The sequence below is a fragment of the Monodelphis domestica genome, chromosome 5 (assembly GCF_027887165.1).
Source record: "Monodelphis domestica isolate mMonDom1 chromosome 5, mMonDom1.pri, whole genome shotgun sequence".
Taxonomy (NCBI): domain Eukaryota; kingdom Metazoa; phylum Chordata; class Mammalia; order Didelphimorphia; family Didelphidae; genus Monodelphis; species Monodelphis domestica.
The window spans coordinates 79,860,134-79,885,911 of NC_077231.1; the positions used below are offsets into that span (position 1 = coordinate 79,860,134).

General features: G+C 40.5%; 2 protein-coding genes across 6 annotated transcripts in view; one reads left to right on the forward strand and one right to left on the reverse strand.

Annotated features, from left to right (window-relative positions):
• Positions 1–24,523, reverse strand: part of CCDC38 (coiled-coil domain containing 38) — a 73,163-nt gene extending 48,640 nt beyond the window's left edge. Inside the window, exons 1-4 of one of the 5 annotated variants that reach the window (XM_056798667.1) lie at positions 24,128–24,523; positions 17,283–17,363; positions 13,488–13,609; positions 11,126–11,282 (exon numbers count right to left, since the gene is read on the reverse strand). In XM_056798667.1, coding sequence (XP_056654645.1) covers positions 11,126–11,282; positions 13,488–13,609; positions 17,283–17,346 — 343 coding nt within the window. In that variant the 5' untranslated portion in view covers positions 17,347–17,363; positions 24,128–24,523. Of the gene's footprint in view, positions 1–11,125; positions 11,283–13,487; positions 13,610–17,282; positions 17,364–22,388; positions 22,497–24,127 lie in introns of those variants that run through there. The other 4 variants (XM_056798668.1, XM_007503237.3, XM_016425728.2 and 1 more) reach the window with 4 other exon arrangements.
• The window catches only part of AMDHD1 (amidohydrolase domain containing 1), a 33,331-nt gene continuing 31,105 nt past the window's right edge, over positions 23,553–25,778 (forward strand). Inside the window, exon 1 of the mRNA XM_016425731.2 lies at positions 23,553–24,189. Within this exon, the coding sequence (XP_016281217.2) occupies positions 24,053–24,189 (137 nt within the window). The 5' untranslated portion in view covers positions 23,553–24,052. The remainder of the gene's footprint in view (positions 24,190–25,778) is intronic.

Sequence of the window (25,778 nt, forward strand, 5' to 3'; positions counted from 1 at the left end):
GAGGAATAATTTCTTTTAAAAGTATCTTTGCAACAAAATCTGCTGTGGCTCGGGTCGTAGGAAATGCTTCCGGCCATCTGGTTAGTTGATCTACAATTACTAGACAAAATTTATAACGTCCAGCTTTTGGCATTGTAATGAAATCTATCTGTAGATGTTCAAAAGGTGTGTAAGCCAGAGGACGTTCCCCCAAAGGCTTTTCCACGATATGCATGTTGGTTATATGCCTGGCAAATAGGGCAGGCTGAACATACTTTAGAGGCTACAGTAGTTATACCAGGGGCTATCCATACTCTCTTGACAGAGTCCACGATGCCCTGGGTGCCAAAATGACCATTTTTATGAATAGATTGGCAAATTTGGTTATAGAAACTTCTAGGGAGCAGGGGTTTTCCTTCAGATGACACCCATACTCCATTAATTTGTTTTGCTTTAAATTTTTGTTTCCATTTTTCCACTTCCTTTTCATTATAGGAGAGTGATAAATTTAAATTATCAGTGGTTGTTAATGTTAAAATTAATCCAGGTCCTTCTATGGCTGCTAGTTTTGCAGCGGCATCTGCTCGGTCATTTCCTCTAGAGACAGGGTCAGAGCCACCTGTATGGGCAGAGCAATGAACTACAGCTAGGGCTTTAGGCAGTTTGAGAGCAGAAAGAACTTCATTAATAATTTCTGCATTAGCTATGGATTTTCCAGCTGAGGTTAAAAATCCTCTTTGGAGCCATAGCATCCCGACTGAGTGACAAATGCCGAAAGCATATCTAGAATCTGTATAAATTGTTGCCTTTTTATCCTTGGCAATTATACAAGCTTGTTTTAGAGCTATGAGTTCTGCTCCTTGAGCGCTAATGTTAGAAGGTAGTGAAGCTGACCATTCAGTGGCAAATTCTGAGACTACGGCAGCTCCAGTGTAACTTATGCCATCCCTCATAAAAGAGGAACCATCGGTAAATAAAATCAGATCTGCATTGTCTAAGGGAGTGTCCAAGAGATTATCTCGAGGCTTTTCTGCCATGGACACTAATGTTTCACAGTTATGTAGTGGTTCTCCTGAAGTAGGTAAATCTGGAAGCAAGGTGGCAAGGTTAAGAGTTGAACAGCGTTTCAAGGTAATATTTTCACTATTTAATAAGGTTATTTCATACCTTGTAATTCTCTGATCCGAGAATGCCTGTGTTCTATGTTTTACCAATAATGCTTCAATCTCATGTGGGCACATTATTGTTAATGGACATCCCAATACTAAATCAACGGTTTTTGTTACTAGTAAGGCTGTAGCAGCTACTCCTCTAAGGCATGGTGGTGCTCCTGCTGCTACTGGGTCTAGTTGGGCAGAATAATAAGCAATTGGGCGCTGAGAAGGTCCCAAAGTCTGAGTTAACACACCAGAGGCTACTCCTCTTCGCTCATGCACATATAAAGTAAATGGCTTGTTGTAATCTGGGATGCCTAGAGCAGGGGCAGACATGATAGCCTTTTTCAGATCTGTTAGAGCTGACAAGTGTTCAGGCTCTAATTTGAGGGGTTCAGGAACTGAATCCTTTGTTAATGCTATAAGGGGTTTAGTGATTTCCCCATAGCAAGGAATCCATTGTCTACAAAACCCTGTTGCTCCTAAAATTGCTCTCAGCTGTTTCTTAGTGGTAGGAGCACTCAATTTTTGAATGTTCTCAATTCGTTTTGGAGAAATATAACGAGCACCCGCAGTCAAGATGAATCCCAAATATTCTACTTTTTGGAGACACCATTGAACTTTATCCTTAGAGATTTTATGTCCTCTTTTGTGCAATTCCAAAAGAAGGTGTTTGCTATCTTCTTGACATGTTTCTGCATCTGTTGAAGCCAAGAGTAGATCATCTACATATTTGATTAATTTGCTATTTTTAAATGTTATATTGTCTGTGTCTTGGCTCAAAATTTGCTCAAATAAGCTCGGACTTTCGACATAACCCTGTGGCAGCCGACACCAGGTATATTGTGAGCCCTTCCAGGTGAAAGCAAAAATATGCCTGGAGTTTTCATGTATTGGTATGGAAAAGAAAGCTGAACACAAGTCTACTACTGTAAAGTATGTAGCTGTGCTAGGAATAGATGAAATAATAGTATGTATGTTAGAAACTACGGAGTGTCTCTTTATAACATGATTATTCACTGCCCTTAGATCCTGTACGAATCTATAGATGTGCTTGCCATCGGGTCCTTTTTTTGGTTTTTTAATTGGCAGGATGGGCGTGTTGTATTCAGATTTGCAAGGGATTATTATTCCCTGTTCTATTAATGAGTTAATAACTGGTGTAATACCCTCAATTGCCTCCTTTGAGAGGGGATACTGAGGGATAGAAGGAGGTGGGCTAGATTTAGTTTTTATCTGCACAGGAACAGCAGATTTAAGTAAGCCTACATCAGAAGAAGATGTGGCCCAAAGGGACTCCGGTATATCTTTAGGTATTTCAAAAATGGAAGGTTCTTTTGCCTCCTGGTTTTCCGAGAGAAGTACAGGGAGTAATTTTAAAGATTCCTCTGGTACTTCTAATGATAATGAGCCATCTGGGGAGCAGGTTATTGTGGCTCTGAGTTTGCATAGAAGGTCCCTCCCCAGCAAATTTAAAGGGGAGTCAGGCATCAAAAGGAAGGAGTGTTGTACCTCTAGGGGTCCTACAGACACCATTCTAGGAGGAAGTCTTTTAACTCTTTGGGTTATTCCTGATACTCCCATTACATTCTCTGAGCCAATAGAATAACATTGTAAATCAGGTGTTCTCTTTAATACAGACCAGGAAGCTCCGGTGTCTAATAGACAATCATAATAAGTGTTACCCACTTTTAAGGTAACATGGGGTTCATTAGTATGGGGAGGGCAGTGGATAGGGACAACGGGTAGTAGGACATCAGGGTCTGGGAAATCAAAGGTTGTATCCTCTGATTCCTGTGCCCCAGCCCCCCCCGGGCACCATCATTGTGTTTGGGATATTCCTTGGGCACCCCCCTGAAGGGCACCTCTCTGAGGGTCATTAGTACCTCGAGTAATTTTTGGACGAGCGCCATTTCTCATATATTGTTGAGTATTATCATTAAAATTTTCTTCAATTTGAGCATTGTCATTAAATTCCCAATTCCTATTTCTATAATTCTGGTTTCTAAAGTTCTTATTTCTATATTCATTATAGTTATTTCCATAGTCATTATTATAATTTCTAGAATTCTGGTTTCTATAACCATTATCATAATTTCTATAGTTATTATTTCTAAAACCATTATTAAACTGTGTATTCCTTCCAAACATCTTAAGAAAGGTTCTACATTCCATCATTTTGTGGCCCTTCTTCTCACAGAAGTGGCAAGTAATGGATTGATAATTGGATTTCTGGAGAGGGGCAATTGTCGTTGGTTCATTATCATGCCCACTTTCTAATTTAGTTATCCTATCTATTACACATCTCATTTTTTTCTTCATTTCCTCCATGTCATCATTATTCTCTTTCTCCTTTTCTTCGTTTCCCTTAAAAACATATATAGCTGTTTTTCGCAATTCTTCAAGGTCCATATCTGACCATCTTGGGCATTGTGTTTTAAAATAATTTTTAATTACTTTGCATGAATTATTTACAAAGATTCTTCTAACTTGTCTTAAACTATTCTCTTTATTTAAGTCCCAATCTAAGTATCTGTCCCCAAACTCGATAATTCTGTCCATAAATCTGGAGGGTGTTTCGTTTTCCTTTTGCTTAATTTTTTCCAGTTCCATCCACTTATCTGTACTGTCCGCACATTCCTTCATGGCTGTGAGGATGGCCTCTCTACAACGGTATAGTTGTAGATAGTCCTCAGGATTATTATAGTCCCATTCGGGATCCTGAGATGGCCAATGTGCTGCATTACGCCCCCGGGTTTTGTTGACATGAGCAATTATTTTATTTTTTTCACGTTCACTTAAAAAAGCCTGTAGTAAGCTCTCAACGTCCTTGTAAGACGGATTATATTGAAAAAATATGTCTCCCATCTTTTTTGTTACTAGAAAAGGATCTTGTTCATATGTGGGGATATTTCGTGTAAATTCATTTATTTCTTGGGGAGTAAACGGTATCCTATGTCTTAAAGTCACCACATCCCCATTTCGTCCTATTTCAGGTACTTCTCTTAGAGGAAACAGGCCTCTAGTTGAATTTTGCACCTGTGGGTCAGTTTGACAAGGACAGGTTTCTCTAGGAGGACAAGATCTCCCTTGCATTGGAATTTGGTTTTCTGTAGGAGAAGGAACATGAGAAGCTGGGATTGCAGGGGAAGGGTTTTGGGGATTAAATTCAGACAAGATTTGCACTGCACGAGAGAAGCAGTCTGTTAACTGGGCTATAGGGAAGGTGTTTTCCATCTCTATTTCAGGGAAGGAAATTTCCTCATTCAAAGGTTCAGAAACAGGTCTGTTTCTGGTAGAGTGGGTGTTTGCCCATTGATCCTGTAAGAAACATTTTAGATCTTCTAATTGGGCTTGCATTTTTTCCTCAATTTTTCCTATTTTATCTTCCATATCTCCCATTTTATCCTCAATATTTCCTATTTTATTCTCAATATTTCCTATTTTATCCTCAAGTTTTTCTATTTTATTCTCAATATTTCCTATTTTATCCTCAATTTTTTCTATTGTATCCTCAATTTTTTCTATTGTATCCTCAATATTTTCTATTTTATCCTCAATATTTTCTATTTTATCCTCATTTTTTTCTATTTTATCCTCAATTTTTTCTATTGTATCCTCAATTTTTTCTATTTTATCCTCAATATTTTCTATTTTATCCTCAATATTTTCTATTTTATCCTCATTTTTTTCTATTTTATCCTCAACATTTTCTATTTTATCCTAATATAAATTAAATAGGGTAACTTAGCTAGGTGATAGTGGACAGAGTGCCAAGTCTGAATTCAGGAACACTCATCTTCCTAAATTCAAATGTGGTCTCAGACACTTACTAGCTGTGTGACCCTGTGAAAGTCACTTAATTGCTGTTTGCCTCAGTTTCCTCATCTGTGCAATGAGCTGGAGTAGGAAATGGCAAACCACTCCAATAACTTTGCCAAGAAAACTCCAAATGAGGTCATGAAGAGTCATGAAGACATCATGAAATGACTCAACAATGCACATATATTATATAATATATATTATAAACATATGCATATAATGTAAGGGAATAATTAAAGGGAACTTAAACTCCCTTTATTCTTTGTCCTTTCTTTTTTGCAAACCCTTACCTTCCATCTTGGAGTCAATACTGTGTAGAATAGTGGTAAGGGCTAGGCAATGGGGATTAAGTGACTTGCCCAGGGTCACACAGCTGGGAAGTGTCTAAAACCAGATTTGAACCTAGGACCTCCTGTCTCTAGGCTTGGCTCTCAATCCACTGAGCCACCCAGCTGCCCCCCACCTTCTTTTTAATTTAATCAATCAAGGACTTGGACTTCCCTCCCTCTGTTTTAATTTAATTAATCAGAGATCTGGAGGTATTTTTACCATTAAGATGTTCAGAGAAAGACCAGCCCACAGTGAAAGGAAGTAGAAACCAGAGAGACAGGAAGTGACAGGAGAAAAGGGCTTATAAAAAAAGGTGAGACCAAAGAGCTGAGCATTTATTCTGTATTGGTGGCTCTGGCTGAGAGATTCTGCATTGGTGGGTCTTTCTGAAAGAGGAGTTTGACTTTGGTAACTTACTTGGGTTGAAGAGACTCTCTCGGACTTCCACTTGGAGATTGGAACCTGGAGTCTGAGATTCTCCTGCTCTTCTGGTCAGAGGTTGGAACTTTGTTGGGGGAGCCAGCTAGATTTCTTCAGAGCAAACTTAGAGTGGTAGGCTAGACAATTTCCTATCTCCTTCCTACATTTCCCTCTCTTTACTATCTTTACTTTGCTGTAATAAAGCTATTAAAGCTACTAACCGACTCATAGTTTAATTTTCAATTATTGTAAATTGCAACCACAACTTTTTAAACTCTTACAATTTGACAAAACCTTTTTAACTATTACATATACATGTAAATATATAGCTTACACATAAAACATATATCATATGCAGTATATGATATGATAGAAACATTATGTTATTATGATATTGCATATAACATATTATACATGTTATATATAATACCTTACAAATATCATAATACACTATGTAAATAATTCTCTATAAACCTTAAGGCATTATCTAGTTGATAAGATGAGGACTTGACTTGTGATTCCATTTATTTAGGGAACTCCAGGGAGAGGAAAATCCCTCTACTAATGCAGGTTTCTACCTTTTTAAAAATTTATAATCTTTAAGAAATCCCTAGAATGATGGTATTAAACAGAAACTTGGAAAATCACATATTAACATTATCCATGTTGTATTGTATTTTTGTTTGTTCTCTATAATATTTCTCAATAACATTAAAGATTTCTCATTGACTTTTTAAAAACCCTTACCTTCCATCTTAAAATCAATACTAAGTCAGTTCTAAGGCAGAATAATGGTAAGGGCTAGGCAATGGGGGTTAAGTGACATGCCCTGGATCACATAGCTAGGAAGTGTCTGAGGTCAGATTTGAACCCAGGACCTCCTGGCTCTCAATCCGCTGAGTCACCCAGTTGCCCTCTCATGATGTTTCAATCTTGTTCATGGTGGGTCATGAGTTTGTTACCTTTGGTCTAAGAGTGGATTGGGGACTTGCCTAGGGTCACATAGCCAATATGTGTCTTTCCTGTAGGTCTCCTCCCTCTAAGATGAGTTCTCTAACTACTCTGACATCCAGCCCCTCCTATCATATAAATAGCAGCTATTATTATTAGTATTTATACACATGACAGTCCAAATCCTTCCCCACATCTGGCACACAGAATTCTCTTTGGCACTGATAGCACAGCCAGTGTTTAAATCTATTTCTCACTTGGAAAGAGAGGACAGAAATATTTTGAAGTATTTCTGCATCCCACACATCCCTACAAGAGGAGTCATCTTTGCTCATTGGTCCCAGGTCATGATTAGGAGAGCTTCTTCTATTGGGCTGGACAGGCGGATGCGAATTGGGACTTAGACTCAGCCCCAGTCTAGATCTTGGAACTTGTTCTCTTGTCTCAGTCCAGAGAGAAGCTTCCCTTCTTGGCTTTGCCTAACAGAAAGTTGGGGCACAAGATGGATTTCAGCTAAATTGCCTTCTGAGAGGCTACCACTTGGCCATTTTAGCTATGAAATCAAAAGTGGAAGCAGCCTTTCTAAGGAGATGCCTCCATTCTCACCTCCACTCATCCATTGTGTTGGCAAGTCGTTTTCAGTTGTAGCTAATTCTCCATGACCCCTTCTAGGACATTCTTTATTACCAAAATACAGTATGTTCATATTTTTATTATTTGACAGAGCCCAACACTGTTGTGCTAGCATTAACTATCATAGGATCACAGAAAAAGGAGTCGAAAGAACATTAGAGGTCATTGAGTCCAATCTCCTCCTTTTCCGTAGGTCTTGGTCAATGACACATGTAAAACCCAATGGAATTGCGCATCAGCTACAGAGTGGGGTTGGGGAGAGGGGAGGGAAAGAACAGGAATCTTGTAACCATGGGGAAATAGTCTACATTAACTAATTAAATAAAATTTAGTAAAAACTATCTCATCCTATCTTTTGACCATTTATCAGTTTGGGGATAGCTCTTATGCTTATAAATTTGACATCGTTCTCTATACATTTTAGATATGAGACCTCTATCCAAGAAACTGTCTACAAAAACTTTCCCCTCATTTTCTGCTTTCCTTCTCATCTTGTCTACATTAGCTTTATTTGTACAACATATTTTAATTTACTGTAATGAAAATAATGAAAATAAATTTTATATCCCAATCTCCTCCTTTTCCGGATGAAGAAATTGGAGTCTAGAGAGGGGAACTGAGTCCTCCAAGGTAGATTAGGCAATGCTAAGGCATGAACCAGTTGTCAGGGGAAGCCTGGTGTATTGGGCAGAGGTCTAGACCTGGGCTCAGGGAGACGTGGGTTCAAAAATGCTTCAGTCAGTTGTGATTATATCACCTCTGAGATCAGATTTGTCCCCTCAGAGAAGAGGGGGTTGGACTTGATGGCTTCTAACTTCTTTTCTAACTCTAAATCTAGGAATGCTGACCCAGTGTTGGGGTTCACAACCCCACATATGCTTTTTCACTGACTTCAGTTGCCTCACTTGTACTAACTTTTTTTCTCTGAAAAGTGGGAGAAAATGTCCATTGTATTTTGATTGCTTCATGTGCCACTAAAGCTTAGTTTCCTCATCTATAAAATGGAATAATGTAGTTGATGACCTCTATGGTACCTAGCTAGGGGAAGTTAGGTGGAGCAATGGATAGAGCACTGAGTGTGGAATCAGAAAGATTTATCTTCCTGAATTCAAATCTGGTCCCAGACACTTCTAGCTGTGTGACCCTGGGCAAGTCATTTCACCCCGTTTCCTTATCTATAAGATGAGTTGGAGAAGGAAATGGGAAACCATTCCAGTATCTTTACCAAGAAAATCCCCAAATGGGATCACAGAGTCAGACGTGACTGAAATGACTCAACAACAAACAATGCTACATCTATAATCCTTAGTTCATTGTTTTTGCAACCACTGGCATGTCAGTAGTAAGGAGGAGAGCCAAAATATAATTTAAACTTTTCTAGATGGCTCATAGCCAGTCACTAGGATAATTTACTATACTGGGTTGAAGATAATAGCTGCTTAGCTGAATCTTTACTGGAATTCAACATATCTAGTCCAGAAGAGATTTATTAAGTACCTCCTATATTCTAGGTAGCATATCCTAGGAGAGGGGTGTCAAACTCAAATGGAAACATACATAAAGATCCCTGCAAACCTCATCTTGACTTAGTTTACAATGTAATATTACCTATCTTTTAATGTATTTTTATTTCATTAATATTTCCCAATTAAGTTTCTAAAAAATCTTTACTTCTGTCTTAGAAGCAATACTAAGTATCGATTCTAAGACAGAAGAGTGATAAAGGCTACGTAGTTGGGGTTAAGTGACCTGCCCAGGGTCTTACAGCTAGGAAGTATCTGAGGCCAGATTTGAATCCAGGGCTTCCTGTCTCTAGGCCTGGCTCTCAATCCAGTGAGCCACCCAGCAACCTCCCAATTACATTTTAATCAGGTTCTAGCAGCAATCCAGAGTGTTTTACAGACACATGGATAGAGAACCAGGAAGACTTGGATTCCAAGCTTGCCTTTGACACTTACTGGCCATCCAATTCTCAAAGACTCTAAAATACAGAGAAAGTCATTCCATTAATTGATAGAGGGTGTTTCTTCTAGGAAATGGCAAAGCACTCCAGTATCTTTGCTGAGAAAATTCCAAATGGGATCACTATGAATCAGGCACGTTTTAACAACAAAAAAGGGCAGAGCTAGGAATTAGACCCAGGTTCTGACTCCTGATCTGCTGCACCAAACTTCAACCTCTTGATTCTTCCTGGTAATATGGACCCTTTTAGAATGAGTTACTGCTTTCCTAGGGAAGCCAACATTCCAAGTAATTCACAAGAAAGGCTTTGCTATATCGAGAACCTTTTCAAATTGACCAAATAATTTTTAAACCATGGCACCATTTCAAGTGTATATCCCTCTACATGAACAGAGTGGGAATTTATACTCTCTACTTTCCTTACTTAAAACAAACGGTCTCCCATTTTCACCCATTTCATCTTCATTGATCTCTACTACATGGCGCAGGGGAAAGACAACTGGCTTTGGAGTCAGGAAGACCTGGGTTCCAGTAGTGCTTCAGACACATCCCTGATATGGAACCACAAGCAAGTCTAGCAGCTAATGCCAGAGGCAACTTTCTACGGTTTTAAGTTATAGATAAAGTGAAATAATGTTTGTAAAGCACCTTAGAAACATTAAAGTGCTCTGAAATACTATTATCACCATCACCATCACCATCACCATCACCATGATTACTAGCAGTATCATCATCATTCTTAGACAAAGGATGCATGTGCATGTATGTCTCTACATCAAGTCCCCTATATGAATGGAGTAACAAGTCTGGACAAAGACATCCTGCCTTCCATTACAAAATATTACATGCCATCTCTTAATAGTATGTCTTTTTCTATGAGCTAATGTAATAGCTATCATTTATTTAGTATGTAATCCATTAGATGGTAAACTCCTTGAGGGCAGGGACTGTCTTTTGCCTCTTTTTATGTCTGCAGAGCTTAGCATAGTAACTGGAACATAGTAGATGTTTTAATAAAATAAATGTTTGGAGGCAGCCGGGTGGCTCAGTGGATTGAGAGCCAGGCCTAGAGATGGAAGGTCCTGGATTCAAATCTGGCCTCAGACACTTCTTAGCTGTGTGACCCTGAGCAAGTCACTTGACCCCCATTGCCTAGCCCTTATCGCTCTTCTGCCTTGGAACCAATCCATAGTATTGATTCTAAGGTAGAAGGTGAGGGTTTTAGGAAAAAAAAGTTTGTTAAATTGAATTGAATTGAAAATGTTTGCAGAGCACTTTACAAATATTATTTCATTCAATCCTCATACTTGCCTTGGGAAGTACGTGCTGTTATCCTCATTTCACACCCGAGGATTAGAGAAATTAAATGACTTGTCCGGAGTAACATAGCTAGTATGTGAGGCTGGATTTGAATATGGCTCTTCCTAACTTCTAGACCAGAGCTCTATACACAGCATCACCTAGCTGCCATTATTAGAACGAGAAGATGCTCCAGAGCCTTATTTAAGACATCCTGAGCCATAACAGGAGGTATACTGGAGCCAGCTATAAATGGCTCATGTCAGCGATGGTTAAATTTTCAGCAATCATCAGGGCTCAACTTATTGTTTTGATGATTATCTAGACCAGGGGGGGAGGTCAGCAAACTATTAACCTCAGTCAGAGGCAATTAATGGTTGATCACTGGTGTAGACTTGAAAAAGGGATGGTGAAAATGTTAAAAATGCAGATTAAACTTTTAAAATGAGACATGCATCCATCTCCCCCTCCCCAAAAGCTGGTTATTAAATATTCAGCAGCCTACAGATGGCTATTACTAAGTGGATGATTTAATAAAAGGAATATCATGCAAATCCAGTGTGATTTGTACTCACTGTCTACAAAGCTGAGGATGAGAGTGGAATCTAGCCCCATTTCACGAGCAGCTGATTCAATGGGGATATTTATTTCTGCCAGATGTGATCGATTCTTCATTCTGGATGAAAAAGTAGTTTTTTCACATACTTTCCTTTTTCGGTTCAAACATTTTACCTGCACATATAGAAAATTAAATAAGATTTTCTAAAGAAATGCATTACTATTTGTCAGCAATGGGCACACATGGCTGAAATGTATTCTTTGCTCCTTTATCATTATTTATTGTTCAGTTATTTTCAGACATCTGACTCTTCGTGATTCTTGGGGGTTTTCTTATTGGAGTGGTTTGCCATTTTCTTTTCCAGCTCATTTTACAGATGAGGAAACGGAGGCAAACAGGATGAGATGACTTGCCTAGGATCATACAGTTATGAAGTGTCTGAGGTCAGATTTGAACTTTGGAAGATGATTCTTCCCGACTCCAGGTTGGGTACTTTAAGCCATCTTGCTGCCCTACCCTTTATCATTAAGGCTTCTGCTAGTTCATGAAGTATATAACCTGAATTTTTTTGCAAATGATATAAATTATGCATCATGATGTTGGCCTGGTTTTCAATCTACTGAGCCATGCAGATGCCCCTACTGTTACAATTTGCCCAACAATGTGTATTGGGAACCTCTGGATTTTCAAGGGAGATGAAAAAAGAAAAGGAAACAAAACTTTGAGTAATAGGATTTAGAGAAGAAGGGAACTTTAGAATTCAACTCCCTCATTTTACAAATTTTACCCATCATTTTATTTGTATCTAATTCTAAATTATGATTACAATAGTGGAGGGAATTTCCTCTTTGGGTACCTAGTGCCAGTGAAATTACAGTTCTGATGCCCCAAAAGACAACCATTTATATACAATTAAAAAAGCCAACCCCCCCCACAATTTTTCATAGTATTTCAATGAATCAAGGGAAAATTGTTTATCAGGTGCCTATGATGTGCCAGGAACCAGATTAAGCACTGTGGATATGAAGACATAAAATGAAAACTATCTCTGACCTAGAGGAGCTTACATTGGATTGGGAAATTCCTTTATATTTTTTGTTATTATTCATTCCTTTTAGTAGTTTCTGACTTTTTGTGACCTCCTTTAGTGTTTTACTGGCAAAGATCCTGGGGTGGTTTGCCATTTCCTTTTCCAGTTCATTTTAACAGATGAGGAACTCAGATAAACAGGGTTAAATGACTTGTCCAGGGTCACACAACTAGGAAGTGTCTGAGACCAGGTTTGAATTCAGGACTCCCATTTTCCTATCTCCTCTTAAAGAGAATGATAATAATAGACAACATACCAAAATCTATGGGATACAGCAAAAAAGGGAATTATAGGAAGATTTATATCTCTTTATATCAATAAAATAAAAAACACATCAAATCAATTGGGAATGAAATTAAACTAGAAAAAGAACAAAATAAAAATCCCCAACTAAGCCTCAACTTGCAAATCCTAAAAATTAAAAAGTGAAGTCCCAAGGGCTCACTGGCCATCCCACCACCTCTTCTGATCATCCATACCAAAATTCAGAAAATACCTTGCTGGGTTGCTCAGTGGATTGAGAGCCAGGCCTAGAGATGGGAGGTCCTAGGTTCAAATCTGGTCTCAGATACTTCCCAGCTGTGTGACCCTGAGTAAGTCACTTGACCCCCATTGCCTAGCCCTTACCACTCTTCTGCCTTGGAACCAATACACAGTATTGACTCCAACACAGAAGGTAAGGGAAGAAAGAAAGAAAGAAAGAAAGAAAGAAAGAAAGAAAGAAAGAAAGAAAGAAAGAAAGAAAGAAAGAAAGAAAGAAAGAAAGAAAGAAAGAAAGAAAGAAAGAAAGAAAGAAAGAAAGAAAGAAAGAAAGAAAGAAAGAAAGAAAGAAAGAAAGAAAGAAAGAAAGAAAGAAAGAAAGAAAGAAAGAAAGAAAGAAAGAAAGAAAGAAAGAAAGAAAGAAAGAAAGAAAGAAAGAAAGAAAGAAAGAAAGAAAGAAAGAAAGAAAGAGGAAGGAAGGAAAGAAAGAAAGAAGAAAAGAAGGAAAGAAAGAAGGAAGGAAAGAAAGAAGGAAAGAAAGGAAGAAAGAAAGAAAATACCCTGCTATATGCAAACCATAGGAGCTTTAGTATTGGATGCCACTCCCCCATTAGAACAAAAGCTCCCCAAGGGAAGTATTTCCAGGCCTTACTACCATGTAAGATCCATAATAAACACTCAGTTCTCTTTGTCATCTTCATTCATAATACAGTGCCTCATCATAAATCCGTAAAAGTCTTGCTGTCAGATAATCTTTAGGTATTTATTGGATTAACCGTTGTCCATTGTCCTAGTTAGAAATACTGACCTTTTCTTTTTCTTTGGCTTCTTTTTGTTTGAAGAGAAATATATCTTCTAAGTAGTATGTATAAGGCATGGTGCTTTCTCTTCTGACTTTCTTTGACTTTTCTGTTGGGGAAAGGAAAATCTCTTTTTCAGGGTCATTTTTATATCTAAAATGCAGCCTAACGTGTAATAATCCTTCCCAGATTGCTCGCCATCTCAGGGAGGGGAGCTGGAGATAGGAAGGAGAGAATTTGGAACTCAAGATTTTAAAGAAAAGAAATATGGAAATATGGAAATAGGTATCAAGTGATAATGTTTGTACAACCCAGTGGAATTGCTTGTTGCCTTTGGGAGAGAGGAGGGAAAGAAAATGAATCATATAAGCATGGAAAAGTATTTTGAAATAAAATAAAAATCTAAAAATAAAAAAAAATAAAAAATTTAAAAACTACTTTATATGTACCTGGGGGAAAATAAAATATTATTTTAAAACAAACAAAAGAGCTCCCCTAGCCCCATATGTGCACCCACTTTAGTCATTATTCAATCTAGAGGCCATAGACAGGGTAACTCTAGTCAAAATGCAAAGACTGTGAAATTCCAAGCCTGGTCCCCTCTCTACTGCCTCTGGCTCTCTAGTGTCACAAAACAGAATAAATTTAATAATTTACTACTATGTGCCAGGCACTGTGTTAAATGCTATACAAATGTTATCTCATTTAATTCTCACAGCAGCCCTGGGAGATAGGTGCTGTTATTATCCCCATTTTTCAGCTGAGGAAACTGAGGTGAACAGAGGTTAAGTTACTTGTCCAGGGTCACACCGCTAGGAAGTGTCTCTGGCTAGATTTGAACTCAGGTCTTTCTGACTCCAGGCTCCTATCCACTCTAAACCTATCTGCTTTTAGGCTGACTGTGATCAATTTTCTTTTCTTCTCCCTTGGTATCTGAGCAATACTGAAACTCTAACCCTTTCCTGTCTTCTCTTCTCCCAGTCCAGACTTCAAAGTCCAGCCATTATCCAGAGGGCAAGACGACCTGGCAGAAAGAGCCAGAGGTCAGGAGACTGGTGGGGCAGTTTTCATGCATTTCCACCAGGGGTCGCTGCTTTCCTGAGAAATAAAATAAGGGGGATTTACAGTTTAAATGGGAGCTTCAATTTTAGCCCAAGATAAAAGGCTATGATCATAATAGAATGATAAGACTATAGCTTTAAAGCTGGAGAATCATAGTCTAACTTCTTTTTCAGATAAGTAAATTGAGGTCCAGACAAACTAAGTGACTCACCTGTGGCTGGACACATTTTCTTTTTAACTTAAACACGCAGAGAAGACAAATATTCTTAAAATGCCAGTGTTTTAGCTACTGAGCCAGAATCCCAAGAAACACTTCCAGGGCATTAATGATCACAAGATTGTAGACTTGGGCCTGGAAGGGAATCCAGAGTCCACAGAGTCCAGCCCCATTATTTTACAGATAAGGAAACTGAGGCTGAGGGAGATGAAATGCCTTGGCTCAAGCTCATACCACTAGGAAGTGATTCCAAGTCCAGTGCTTTTCCCATTTTACCATGCTGCCTCTTAAAAACATAGAAATGGTTTATTTTCTAGGATTTGTCTAAGGTAACAAGTCAAAGAGATATTGTAAATATCTAGGGTTCATAATCAAATTTTCATCTTTTTTTTTAAACCCTGACTTTGTCTTAGTAACAACTCTAAGACAGAAGGGCAAGGGCTAGGCAGATAGGGTTAAGTGACTTGCACAGGGTCATACAACTAGGAAGTATTTGAGACCAGGTTTGAATTTAGGATCTCCTAATCCCAAGCCTGACACTATCCACTGTGCTAGCACTTTAAAACACTGAATTATTCCCCTATTGTACCCTTCTCCCTTGTGCTTATGAGAGGCAAGCACTGTGGCAACCCCCCTTTCCTGAGAACACCTATACCACATACCTGAGGGTCTCTTCTACCAGACTAGAAACAGTACTTTTTGGAAAATAAGTCTGTCAGGGGCAGCTAGGTTACATAGTGCATAATGCCAGACCTGAAATCAGGAGGAGCTGGGTTCAAATCTGACCTCAGATGCTTCCTAGCTAAGTGGGCAAGTTACTTAACCTAACACTTACCTCTCTTCTGCCTTGGAACCAATATACAGAATTGATTTTAAATAGGAAGGTATGGTTTATTTTTAAAAAATCTTCTCCTTATCCCTCGATTTGGTAGTTTTCTGCTCAAATTGTCTTCTTTCCATCTATCCATCATCTATCTATCTATCTATCTATCTATCTATCTATCTATCTATCTATCTATCTATATATCTATATATCTATCTATATATCTGCCTGTCTGTCTATCTGTCTGTGTCCATCTATCTGTCTGTCTATCCATCTATCCATCAAACTATCCATCCATCCATCATCTATCTACCTACTATCTATCTTTCTATCTATCTATCTATCTATCTATCTGCCTGTCTATCTATCTGTCTGTATCTATCTATCCATCCATCTATCTGTCTGTCTATCCATCCATCCATCCATCATCTATCTATCTATCTACTATCTATCTATCTATCTGTCTGTCTGTCTATCTGTCTGTGTCTATCTATCCATCCATCTATATGTCTATCCATCCAACTATCCATCCATCTATCCATCTATCCATCCCTCCATCCATCATCTATCTATCTACTATCTTCTATCTATCTATCTATCTATCTATCTATCTATCTATCTATCTATCTATCTATCTATCTTTCTATCTATCTGTCTGTCTTTCTGTCTGCCTGTCTGTCTATCCATCTATTCATCCATCTATCTGTCTATCCATCTATCTATTTCTCTCCCTATCCATCCATCCATCTATCTATCCATCCATCCATTCATCCATCCATTCATCCTTCTGTTGAATAGTGGTGGTAGGACAGGATTTCAGGTTTCATAAATCTAGGGAACTCTCAGATGAGGAAACTCCCTCTGTCAGAGCAGTTTGGCACCTTCTCTGGATTTTAAAGCTTTAGAGAGTTGCCCAGAACAATGAGAGCTATGGCAGCTGCTCAAAGTTGTAAAGGCAGGATGTATCACAAGCAAGATTCTTCTTTAGGTAGAGGCAGCTAGGTGGAGCCACAGTTCACAGAGCATTGGTCCTGGAGTCAGAAAGTCTCAAGTTCTAATTTAGCTTCAGACTAGCTATGTGGCTCTGGGAAAGTCAATTCCCTTCCCTCTGACTCAGCTGTAAAATGGGGATGATAACTCCTATCTCCCAGGGCTGCTATGAGAATCAAATGAGACAACATTGTAAAGCACTTAGTACAGTGCCTGGCACACAGTAGGTGCTTAATGAATCCTTAGTTCCTTCTTTACTCCCAAGCAAATCCTAAACCAAGCTGAGTCTACATTTCCTCATTACATTACCGTGAATAATTAAGTGACTTGGGTTTCAAAAGGGAAAGAGTATGGAATTCACTTTTTTTTGCCCCTTGGCTTTCAAGTTGGTTTTCTTGTTTTTAAAGGAGGTGAGAGTGCTTCTGCCCAATGACCTAAATCTAAATTAAATGTCAGTAAAAAGTCATGTTTTAAATGAGCACAGTGCTAGGCACATCACATTAATGCAATAGAAGTGTAAGCTCTTTGAGGCCAGGCTCTGTTTCATTTTTGTCTTTCTAAGCTGATCACCTCAGCAGTGTCTGGTATAGTCAACTAATTCATTAATTCATCACTCCCTTGTGGCTTTATCTCCGTGACACCTGGCATTAGGACTGGTCCAGAGTAGGCAGGCAGTCACTCCAGCCATTCCATGTGGAATGAATAAAATACCTCTTAGTTTTTCTTCTTCTTCTTTCGAAGCGGTCAGTTTTACTGGTAATAAGCTTGATGCCATGGTGACGTCTTCTCACTCTGTCAAGAAAATAATAATAATAATAATAGCAAACGTTTCTATTTATGTATTTATATGTTATATATTTGTAGTGTGTGCCAGGTCTTGCGCTAAGTGCTTTGCAATTATTATTTCATTGGATCTTCACACCCCTTGGAGGTTGGTACTATTATTATTCCTATTTTACAGATGAGCAAACTGAGGCAAACAGAGGTGAAGTGACTTGCCCAGAGTCACACAGAGAAAAGGAGACAGATATTTATCACCAAAACATAAAGAAACCCAAGAGACAGCCTGGGATAATAGAGAATCAGCCTCAGAGTAAAAAAATCTCAGTTCAAGTCTCACCCCTGCTATCTTGGCTGCGTGACCTTTACTTTCCCTAGGCTCTAGCCACGCTCTGAGACTGTAAGTTGTTGAGAGGGTGTCAGCTTCCACTGGTAGAGAAAGTTATCTCATTTGGGAGCTCCCTATTGGTGAAATACTCCATTTCAAGCATTAGCCAATCATGGCCCTAAAGGACATGAATGTTCCACAGAAGAGTCCCACAGGTGGCTGCTCTACCATCCAGCTGTTATTTGAACACCAGATGCTCCCAACCTGACTGGCTCTATTCCCAGGATGCCTGTTCTAGTTGATAATTCCCTCTGCCTGGACAGAATGCAAATCCTGTCAACTTCTTATGGTTTAATGAATTGTTGAGGCATAAGAAATCCATTTGCTGGTCTGCCACTAACCCTTAGATGATTAATGTGAACATTTTTAGGAGATCTGTACCTGGGATTTCATAAATATGAGTTCCTAGAAAGGAAATTTCCTTCAACAGAGGAACAGCCCCGTTAGAGTGTGAGTTTCTCAAGAGCAGAAGTTGGCTTTTGTCTCTGTATCCCCAGCACTTAATATAGAGTCCACCACATAGTAGGTGAACAAAGAAGGGACATAGTTAGACCAATGCATTAGGAAGACCATTTTGGCATTTGTGTGATATGCTTCAAAAATGAGAGAAGGAAGACAGAATGGCTCATTAGGAAGCTATTGTGATACTCCATGTGAGAGGTGATGGGGGCTCTGAACTAAGGTGATAGAGAGCAACATGACTCCTGTGTAATCTGATCCAGCTAGCATTTGTTAATCACATTCCATGTGTATGTTTCACTAAGCCAACTAATATACAGTGCAAAAATAGAAAGAGCCCCTACCCTCAAGGACCTTAACCTCCTCCTGGAGACACAACACATTTACTTACCTATGAAGGTGAGTAAATACAAGAATTCAGGAGCACATTGGGAATACTACCTACACCTCCTTTGGGAGGTAGCACCTAAGCTAAGCCTTGAAGGGAGCTAGAGATGCTAGAGGAGAGAGCAAGGTGAGGAGGGAGTTCATTCCAGGCAAAGGACAGAGGTGCATGGAATGTTGTATAAAGGGAACCTTAAGATAACCAGTTTTCTTGAAATGCCACAGAATGAGTAAGACAGAATAAAATCAAATAAATATGGAAAGGTAGGCAAAAGCAAGATTAGGGAGCATGTTATTTATTTTTTAAACCTTTACCTTCTGTCTTAGCATCAGTTCTAAGATAGAAGAGAAGCAAGGGCCAGGCAATCAGGGTTAAGTGACTTGCCCAGGATCATGAAGCTAAGAAGTGTCTGAGGCCAGATTTGAACCCAGGTTCTCCCTATTCTAAGGCTAGTGCTCTACTACAACCGCTCACTCTACTACCTGGTTGCTCCATAGGAATGCTTTAAAGACCAAGAAAATAACTATTTTTCTCTATTACAAAGAAAGACTCATGGACTGTTGGGGTAGAGCTGAAAAAGCATTTTGGAGGCCATTTGATCCAACCCATTAATTAAAAAAAATATTTTATTATCATGCAAAACAAACAAAACATGTTTTGGTCATTGTTTGTAAGAGCACATTCATATAAAACCAAAACCCTGAAACAAAACCACAAATACACCAATGTAAAAGATAGTATGCTCTGATCTGTATCCATCCAACTCTAACAGCTCTTTCTCTGGAGATAGATAGCATTCTCTACTATAAGTCTTTCAGGATTGTCCCAGATCATTGCATTGCTGAGAGTACAAGTTTTCACAGTTGACCATTATACATTATTGCTGTTACTGTATACAATGTTCTTTTGGTTCTGCCTATCTCACTCTGCATCAATTTCTGCATAACTTTCCAGCTTTTTCTGAAATAATTTTGCTTATCATTTCTTATATACAATAGTATTCCATCATCAACATATACCATAATTTGTTTAGCCATTCCCCAATTTCTAATTCTTTGCCACCACAAAAAGAGCTGCTACACATATTTTTGTACAAGTGGGTCCTTTCTCTTTTTTTTTAAAATTATCTCTTTGGAAGACAGACCCAGTAGTGGTATTCCAGAATCAAAGGGCAGACAGTCTTTTAGCACCTTTTGGGCATAGTTCCAAATTGCCCTCCAGAATGGTTGGATCAGTTCACAACTCCACCAACAATGCATTAGTGTGCCAATTTTGGCACATCCTCTCCAACATTCATTACTTTCCTTTACTGTCATATTCCAATCTGATAAGTGTTAGGTGGTATCTCAGCATTGTTTTAATTTACATTTCTCTAATCAAAAGAGATTTAGAACATCTTTTCTTATGATTATTGACAGCTTTGATTTCTTCATATCCTTTGACCATTTGTCAATTGTAACCCCTTAAATTAATTTTAATAGGGGAAGAAACTGAGGCTCAAGAATGCTTATTTGTCCAAGGTCACACAGGCTGCTAGAGTCTGAAGTAGGATTTGAATCAAGGGTCCTCTGAATTAAAATGAGTTGCTATCAGGAACATCTTAAACATGATTCTGCTAGAAATGGAGCAGAATGGTTAGTGAGCATTTGCCAGGCCACGAAACTCTTTGGAATTTGTATTGCTTTGTTGTTTAATCAAGTCTGACTCTGAGACCCCATTTGGAGTTTTCTGGGCAAAGATACTGGAGTGGTTTGCCATTTCCTTCTCCAGCTCATTTTCCAGATGAGGAAACTGAGGCAAACAGGGTTAAGTGACTTTCTCAGGGTCACACATACAAATCTGAGTTTACCTTTGAACTCAAGTCTTCCTGACTCCAGGCCAAGTGCTTTAACTACTGTGCTACCTAGCTGCCTTATGTCATTTTGACTGAGGGTTTAAAGAGCTTTTTCAAAATTTTACACTTTTTTCTTCCCTTACCAATCTTACTTTTCTCCCTTCCTCTCTTATCAAGTCTTATGATTTCCTCCTTTCTGAGAGCTCCCTCTCTTTCTTAAAGAATCCTCTAGCCTTTAGTATCTGTATAATTTCTACCTTTTCCCCTCTTCCTCCAAAGACTCTAAAATTGAAGTCTTAACTCAGCTGCAATCCAAAGCAGAGACTTATTTTCCTGCTGACTCTCCTATATTGTCTGTCTTTCTTCCCTCCCTTCCTTCCTTCCTTCCTCCCTCCCTCCCTCCCTCCCTCCCTCCCTCCCTCCCTCCCTTCCTTCCTTCCTTCCTTCCTTCCTTCCTTCCTTCCTTCCTTCCTTCCTTCCTTCCTTCCTTCCTTCCTTCCTTCCTTCCTTCCTTCCTTCCTTCCTTCCTTCCTTCCTTCCTTCCTTCCTTCCTTCCTTCCTTCCTTCCTTCCTTCCTTCCTTCCTTCCTTCCTTTCCCTTTACTTCAATCTTAGAATCAATACTGTGTATTGAGTCCAAGGCAGAAGGGCAGTGAAGGTTAGGCAATGGAAGTTAAGTGACTTGTCCAGGGTCACCCTGGGAATGTCTCCAATATTTTCTAAGAGTTGCCAATTGAATTCGTGTGACAAATGCCCTCAAGAACTAACACTTGGCTGACAAGAACAGGGAAGAAGGTGAAGAGAAGAACAAACAGAGGTCTTAGCAAGGACTACCTGGGCAGGGCCAATTCAATGTACCACACATGAGAAAGGTAAATCCAGTTAGTGTTTTTGGTGAGTGGAATAACAAAAGTGCCCCGTAATAATCATGAAAGGAAAATATATCGCCATCAGGTGGGCATTTCTACCATTCACAGCTAACTATACCATTTGGTTGACTTCACAGGATTTTAGGAGCATAGACTTCAAGTTGGAAGGAATCTTGGAGCCACCGAGGCCAAATTATTCATTTTACAGACAAGTAAACTGAGGTATGGAGCTGTTCAGTGGCTTGACCAAGGTCACACAGGTACTTAATACAGAACTGGGATTTGATCATGGGAATGAAAGCATCCCCCTCCTTCCCCTTCAAATTCCTTTTTAAGAATTGGAACAACTTTTTAGGCCTTTATAAGTCATACATTTGAGGAGATTTCCAGTGGCTTGTGTCATTTCCTCAGACAGGGATGAAAATGATGAGGAATATATTGTGGAGGAGAAGGGAGCTTTGAAATAATGTTCCCCTGGGAGTCGGGAGAAGCCTGGGGCTCCACTCCTGCTTCCAATAAATCAGAACTTCCTCGCTCAGCCTCGCTTACTTCTCCGTAAAAAGGGGGTGGGGACATAGCTGTCGCCGCCAGGAGAGAATATGGGTAGAGTGCTCTGTGAACTGCAGAGCATCCCATCCACCGCAGGTCTTCTAGGGCATTACCAAACCAGGCCCTGTGAAGGTTCTTAGGGGGCTGGATTTGGAGATGTGGGTGGGCTGGTCTCAAACAGGAAAGAAACAACCCAGGTCAGGAGGAATACAAGGGCAAGGGAAGGGGCATTGACTAGCCTCGATGTCCCCACGGGAGGGAATGGTGGGCTCCAGAAGGGAAGAGGGGAGCCCGAACGAGGTCAGGGTGGACGACTCTTTTCTGAACAGGCTGTTCTCCAGTCTCCCCCTCCAGCTGGGTCTGCGCCGCAGGGGAGCCCAGCTGGTGGATGGGCGCCAAGGCGGGGCTCCAGAAGGAAAGCCTTGGGCCAACGGTTTCCCAGCGGCAGGGAGACGTGGGGAGCAGCCAGGTAGGGGCATTCCTGGGGGAGTCCATGAGATCCGGGCAGTTTCAGTCCAAAGCACCCGGGAGGAGCACTCCCATCCCCTCCGCACCTGCCCCTGTCCTAGGAGTTCTGGATGAGAGTCAGTCGGACGCTGGGTCGCTCAACAGCTGGATGCGTTGTGCCGCACCTCCCTTCCCTTCCTCGTGAGTCCTCGAGCCCCGCCCCCACGCGCACCCTCCCTCCCAACGCAGGACTGAGAGCCCTAAGCAGCTTTAGGGCTCATCTACTGAGGGTGGAATCGCCTGGGTTGGGAGGTGAGAAACCGGAAGCGGGAAAAGTTGGTATTTATGTGGCAAAGGGCAGAATCCGAACCCAGGTTCTTTAATTTCAAAGCCCGGGCTTGTTGCATTTTAGCAAGCTGCCCCTATCTTCTAGCCTGGCTTATACAGTCCTACATGCCTTCCCTTACACCGATCCTCATTCTTTCTATATAGGGAGAGTCTGAGATTGGCCCATCAGTGTGGGAACTCGAGGACCTCGGTTCAAATCCTGACTCCTATATGCATTACCTGTATGACCCCGGACAAATAACTTCCCTTTCCCTGGGCTTCGACTCTTTCACCTTTAAAAAAAGGGGATGGAACTAAAATGGCTTCTGAGGTCCCTTTCAGCTTGAAATCTATGATCTAAGCATCTTAGAGGCAGTTAAGTGTCTCAGTGACAAGAGGGTTGGGCCTGAAATCAGGAAAACTAGAGTTCAAGTCTAGCCTCAAACCCCAGCAAGTTTCATGACTCCCTGCCTCAGTTTCCTCATCTGTAAAATGGAGATAAGCAGCTACTGCCCAGGCTTATTATGAGGATAAAATGAGATTGGGCTTACAAAGTGCTTTCTAAAACTTAAGTTTAAACTCTGTAATGTATAAATAGGTAATAGTTTTAATATATATATATGTATCTATAAATTATATAAATGTTAGCTCTTATTACTATCCTCTGAAAGTGCTCTCCAGGTATAAGGGGAGTTGCTCAAGATGGCCTCTTCTGGTCCATCTATGATTCTGTGACTTCAGATCCAAGGGATGGACCTCTCTCTACTGGCCACAAGGCTTTTTCTCTTCAGTTCCTACAGCCTCCTTTACTCAGATTCCTACCCAGCTGCTCCACCCCCAAACTCCTACCTTCTAGGAGCTAGGAAGTGTCTGAGGCCATAGATTTGGGCTCTTCCTCTAGGCTCGGATTTCTTTAACTCCCTCAGAAATTAAACATATGCTCTGCACATCTGGGTGGTATGATGGATAGAACAGATCTGAGTTCAAACCCTAGCTGTGTGATCCTGGGCAAGTTGCTTAATAACCCTATTTGCCTCAGTTTCCTCATCTGTAAAATGAGCTGGAGAAGGAAATGGCAAACCAGTTCAGTATCTCTGCTAAGAAAATCCCAAATGGGGTCCGGAAGAGTTTGGATGTGACTGAAAACAACCGAACGACAACAAACTCTGCAAAGTGAATCAGACTTTGAGTGCCTTATACTAGTTGTTGTTTTTTTAAGGTAAATTGAAACCTCTTTTTCATACCACACACAGTAAAAACTGACCCCTTGGACTCTGGAACAGAAATTCTTCCCCTGCCCTCCCCGGGAGCTGCGAGGTCTGGTCAAGCTCTGCGCCTGCTCCTCCCTAGCTCCGGGCCTGTGGCCGCTACTGCCCTCCCTTCTAGCTGTCTTCGGCTCCCACTTTTCCCAAGTCCGAGCCTCTGCAGCCGCCAGCTAGGGAAAATGAGCTGTGGGCAGCGGCTTCTGCTGGAGAACGCCCAGCAAATGGTGCTGGTCTGCTCCCGGGGCGAACCCTACCTGGTAGGGGAGGCGATGCGGAGCCTGGCCGTGCTGGAGAACGCCAGCCTGGTAGTGGGCAGGTAAGTCCGCCCTTCCCGGAAGCCCCTCCGTTCCGAGTGGGCGAGACTGGCCTTGAGTGGGCTAGGGGGGAAAGCCCCGCACAGGGGTCTAGACTGGAAGGAAGCCAGGGGACCTCGGTTCAAATTCTGCCTCTGAAGTTTGCTCCGAGTCACTTGTGAGGGAGGGAGGGTCCAAACCAATTGACTACTTCAGTGGGTGTTGCTTTCTTCAGCTCCACACAGGAGCTGGGATCAAGTTTTGCCTCTGAGGCTTTGCCTGTAATATTGGCCAGACCCTTCACTTCTAGGACGATAAGCTTATCCAATGAGGGGGTGGTTTTAGAGGAATGATTCTTAAATGCCGGCTCCAGCCAGACCGGGGGGAGGGGGGGGGCAGGCTGTGTGGCCGCCCCTCTCCCCATTCCCTTTGTCCAGTATTTGCCACTAAGTCCTTTTTCTCACTACATCTGTCCAGGGGGTTGGGGAGGGAGGGAAGAGTTCCCCGTCTTCTTCATCAGGAAGGGGCCAAAGGAACTAGCCCTTTAAACTTCATCAATACTCAGTATTGATTCCGAGACTGAAGGTGAAAAAGTTTGTTTGTTCTTTTGAAACCCTTACTGTGTATTGGCTCCTAGGCAGAAGAATGATAAGAACTAGGCAATGGGGTTAAGTGACCTGTCCAGGGTCACACAGCTAGGCAGTGTCTGAGGCCACATTGGAACTCAGGTCCTTCCAAATATACAGCAGAGCTTCTTAATCCTTTTTTGTGCCCCAGAGCCCTTGGGTAATCTGGCGAGTCCCATAGAGCCCATCTCAGAATGATATTTTCAAATGCATAAAATAAAATACAAAGGATCGCAGGGGAAGCTAATTATATTGAAGTATAGTTATCAAAATATTATCTAAGTTCCCAGACCTCCTTGCCATTCTGAACTTGAAATGTTCAACACATCCAGAGGAAGAACTGTGGGAGCAGAAACACTGAAGAAAAACAACTGCTTGATCACAGGGGTCAATAGGGATATGACTGGGGATGTAGACTCTAAATGATCACTCTAATGCACATATTAATAATTCGGAAATAGGTCTTGATCAATGACACATGTAAAACCCAGTGGAATTGCTCTTTGACTATGGGAGGGGGGTGGGGGGAAGGGAGGGAAAGAACATGAATCTTGTGACCATGGAAACATATTCTAAACTAATTAATCAAATACAATTTTTTAAATAAAAAAAGGAGTCAGCATGGAATGCGGAGAGGCAATTTCCACACTGAGAACTTCCCACGCTGAAGAATAGATTTGGAGGGGGGAAAAGAATGATTTTTTTATCTGATGATGTTAAGTGCAGAAGCTAGGTTGACCTAAACTTGCTTTCCATTATTTCTGGGTCTATACACAAGCTCAGGAAGTGAATTGAGATAATTGCCTAAATAATTTGAGTTTAAAAACATTCAAAATATTTTCCTTCCATTTGCTAGAAATTTCGAGGCAGAAGTGAGTGTGGTTCTATTTGGTTGATTGGTTCTTGCTTAATTATTTGGGTAATTGACTTCATTATTCACTTCACTTTTTTTTAACCCTTACCTTCTGTCTTAGAATCATTACTGT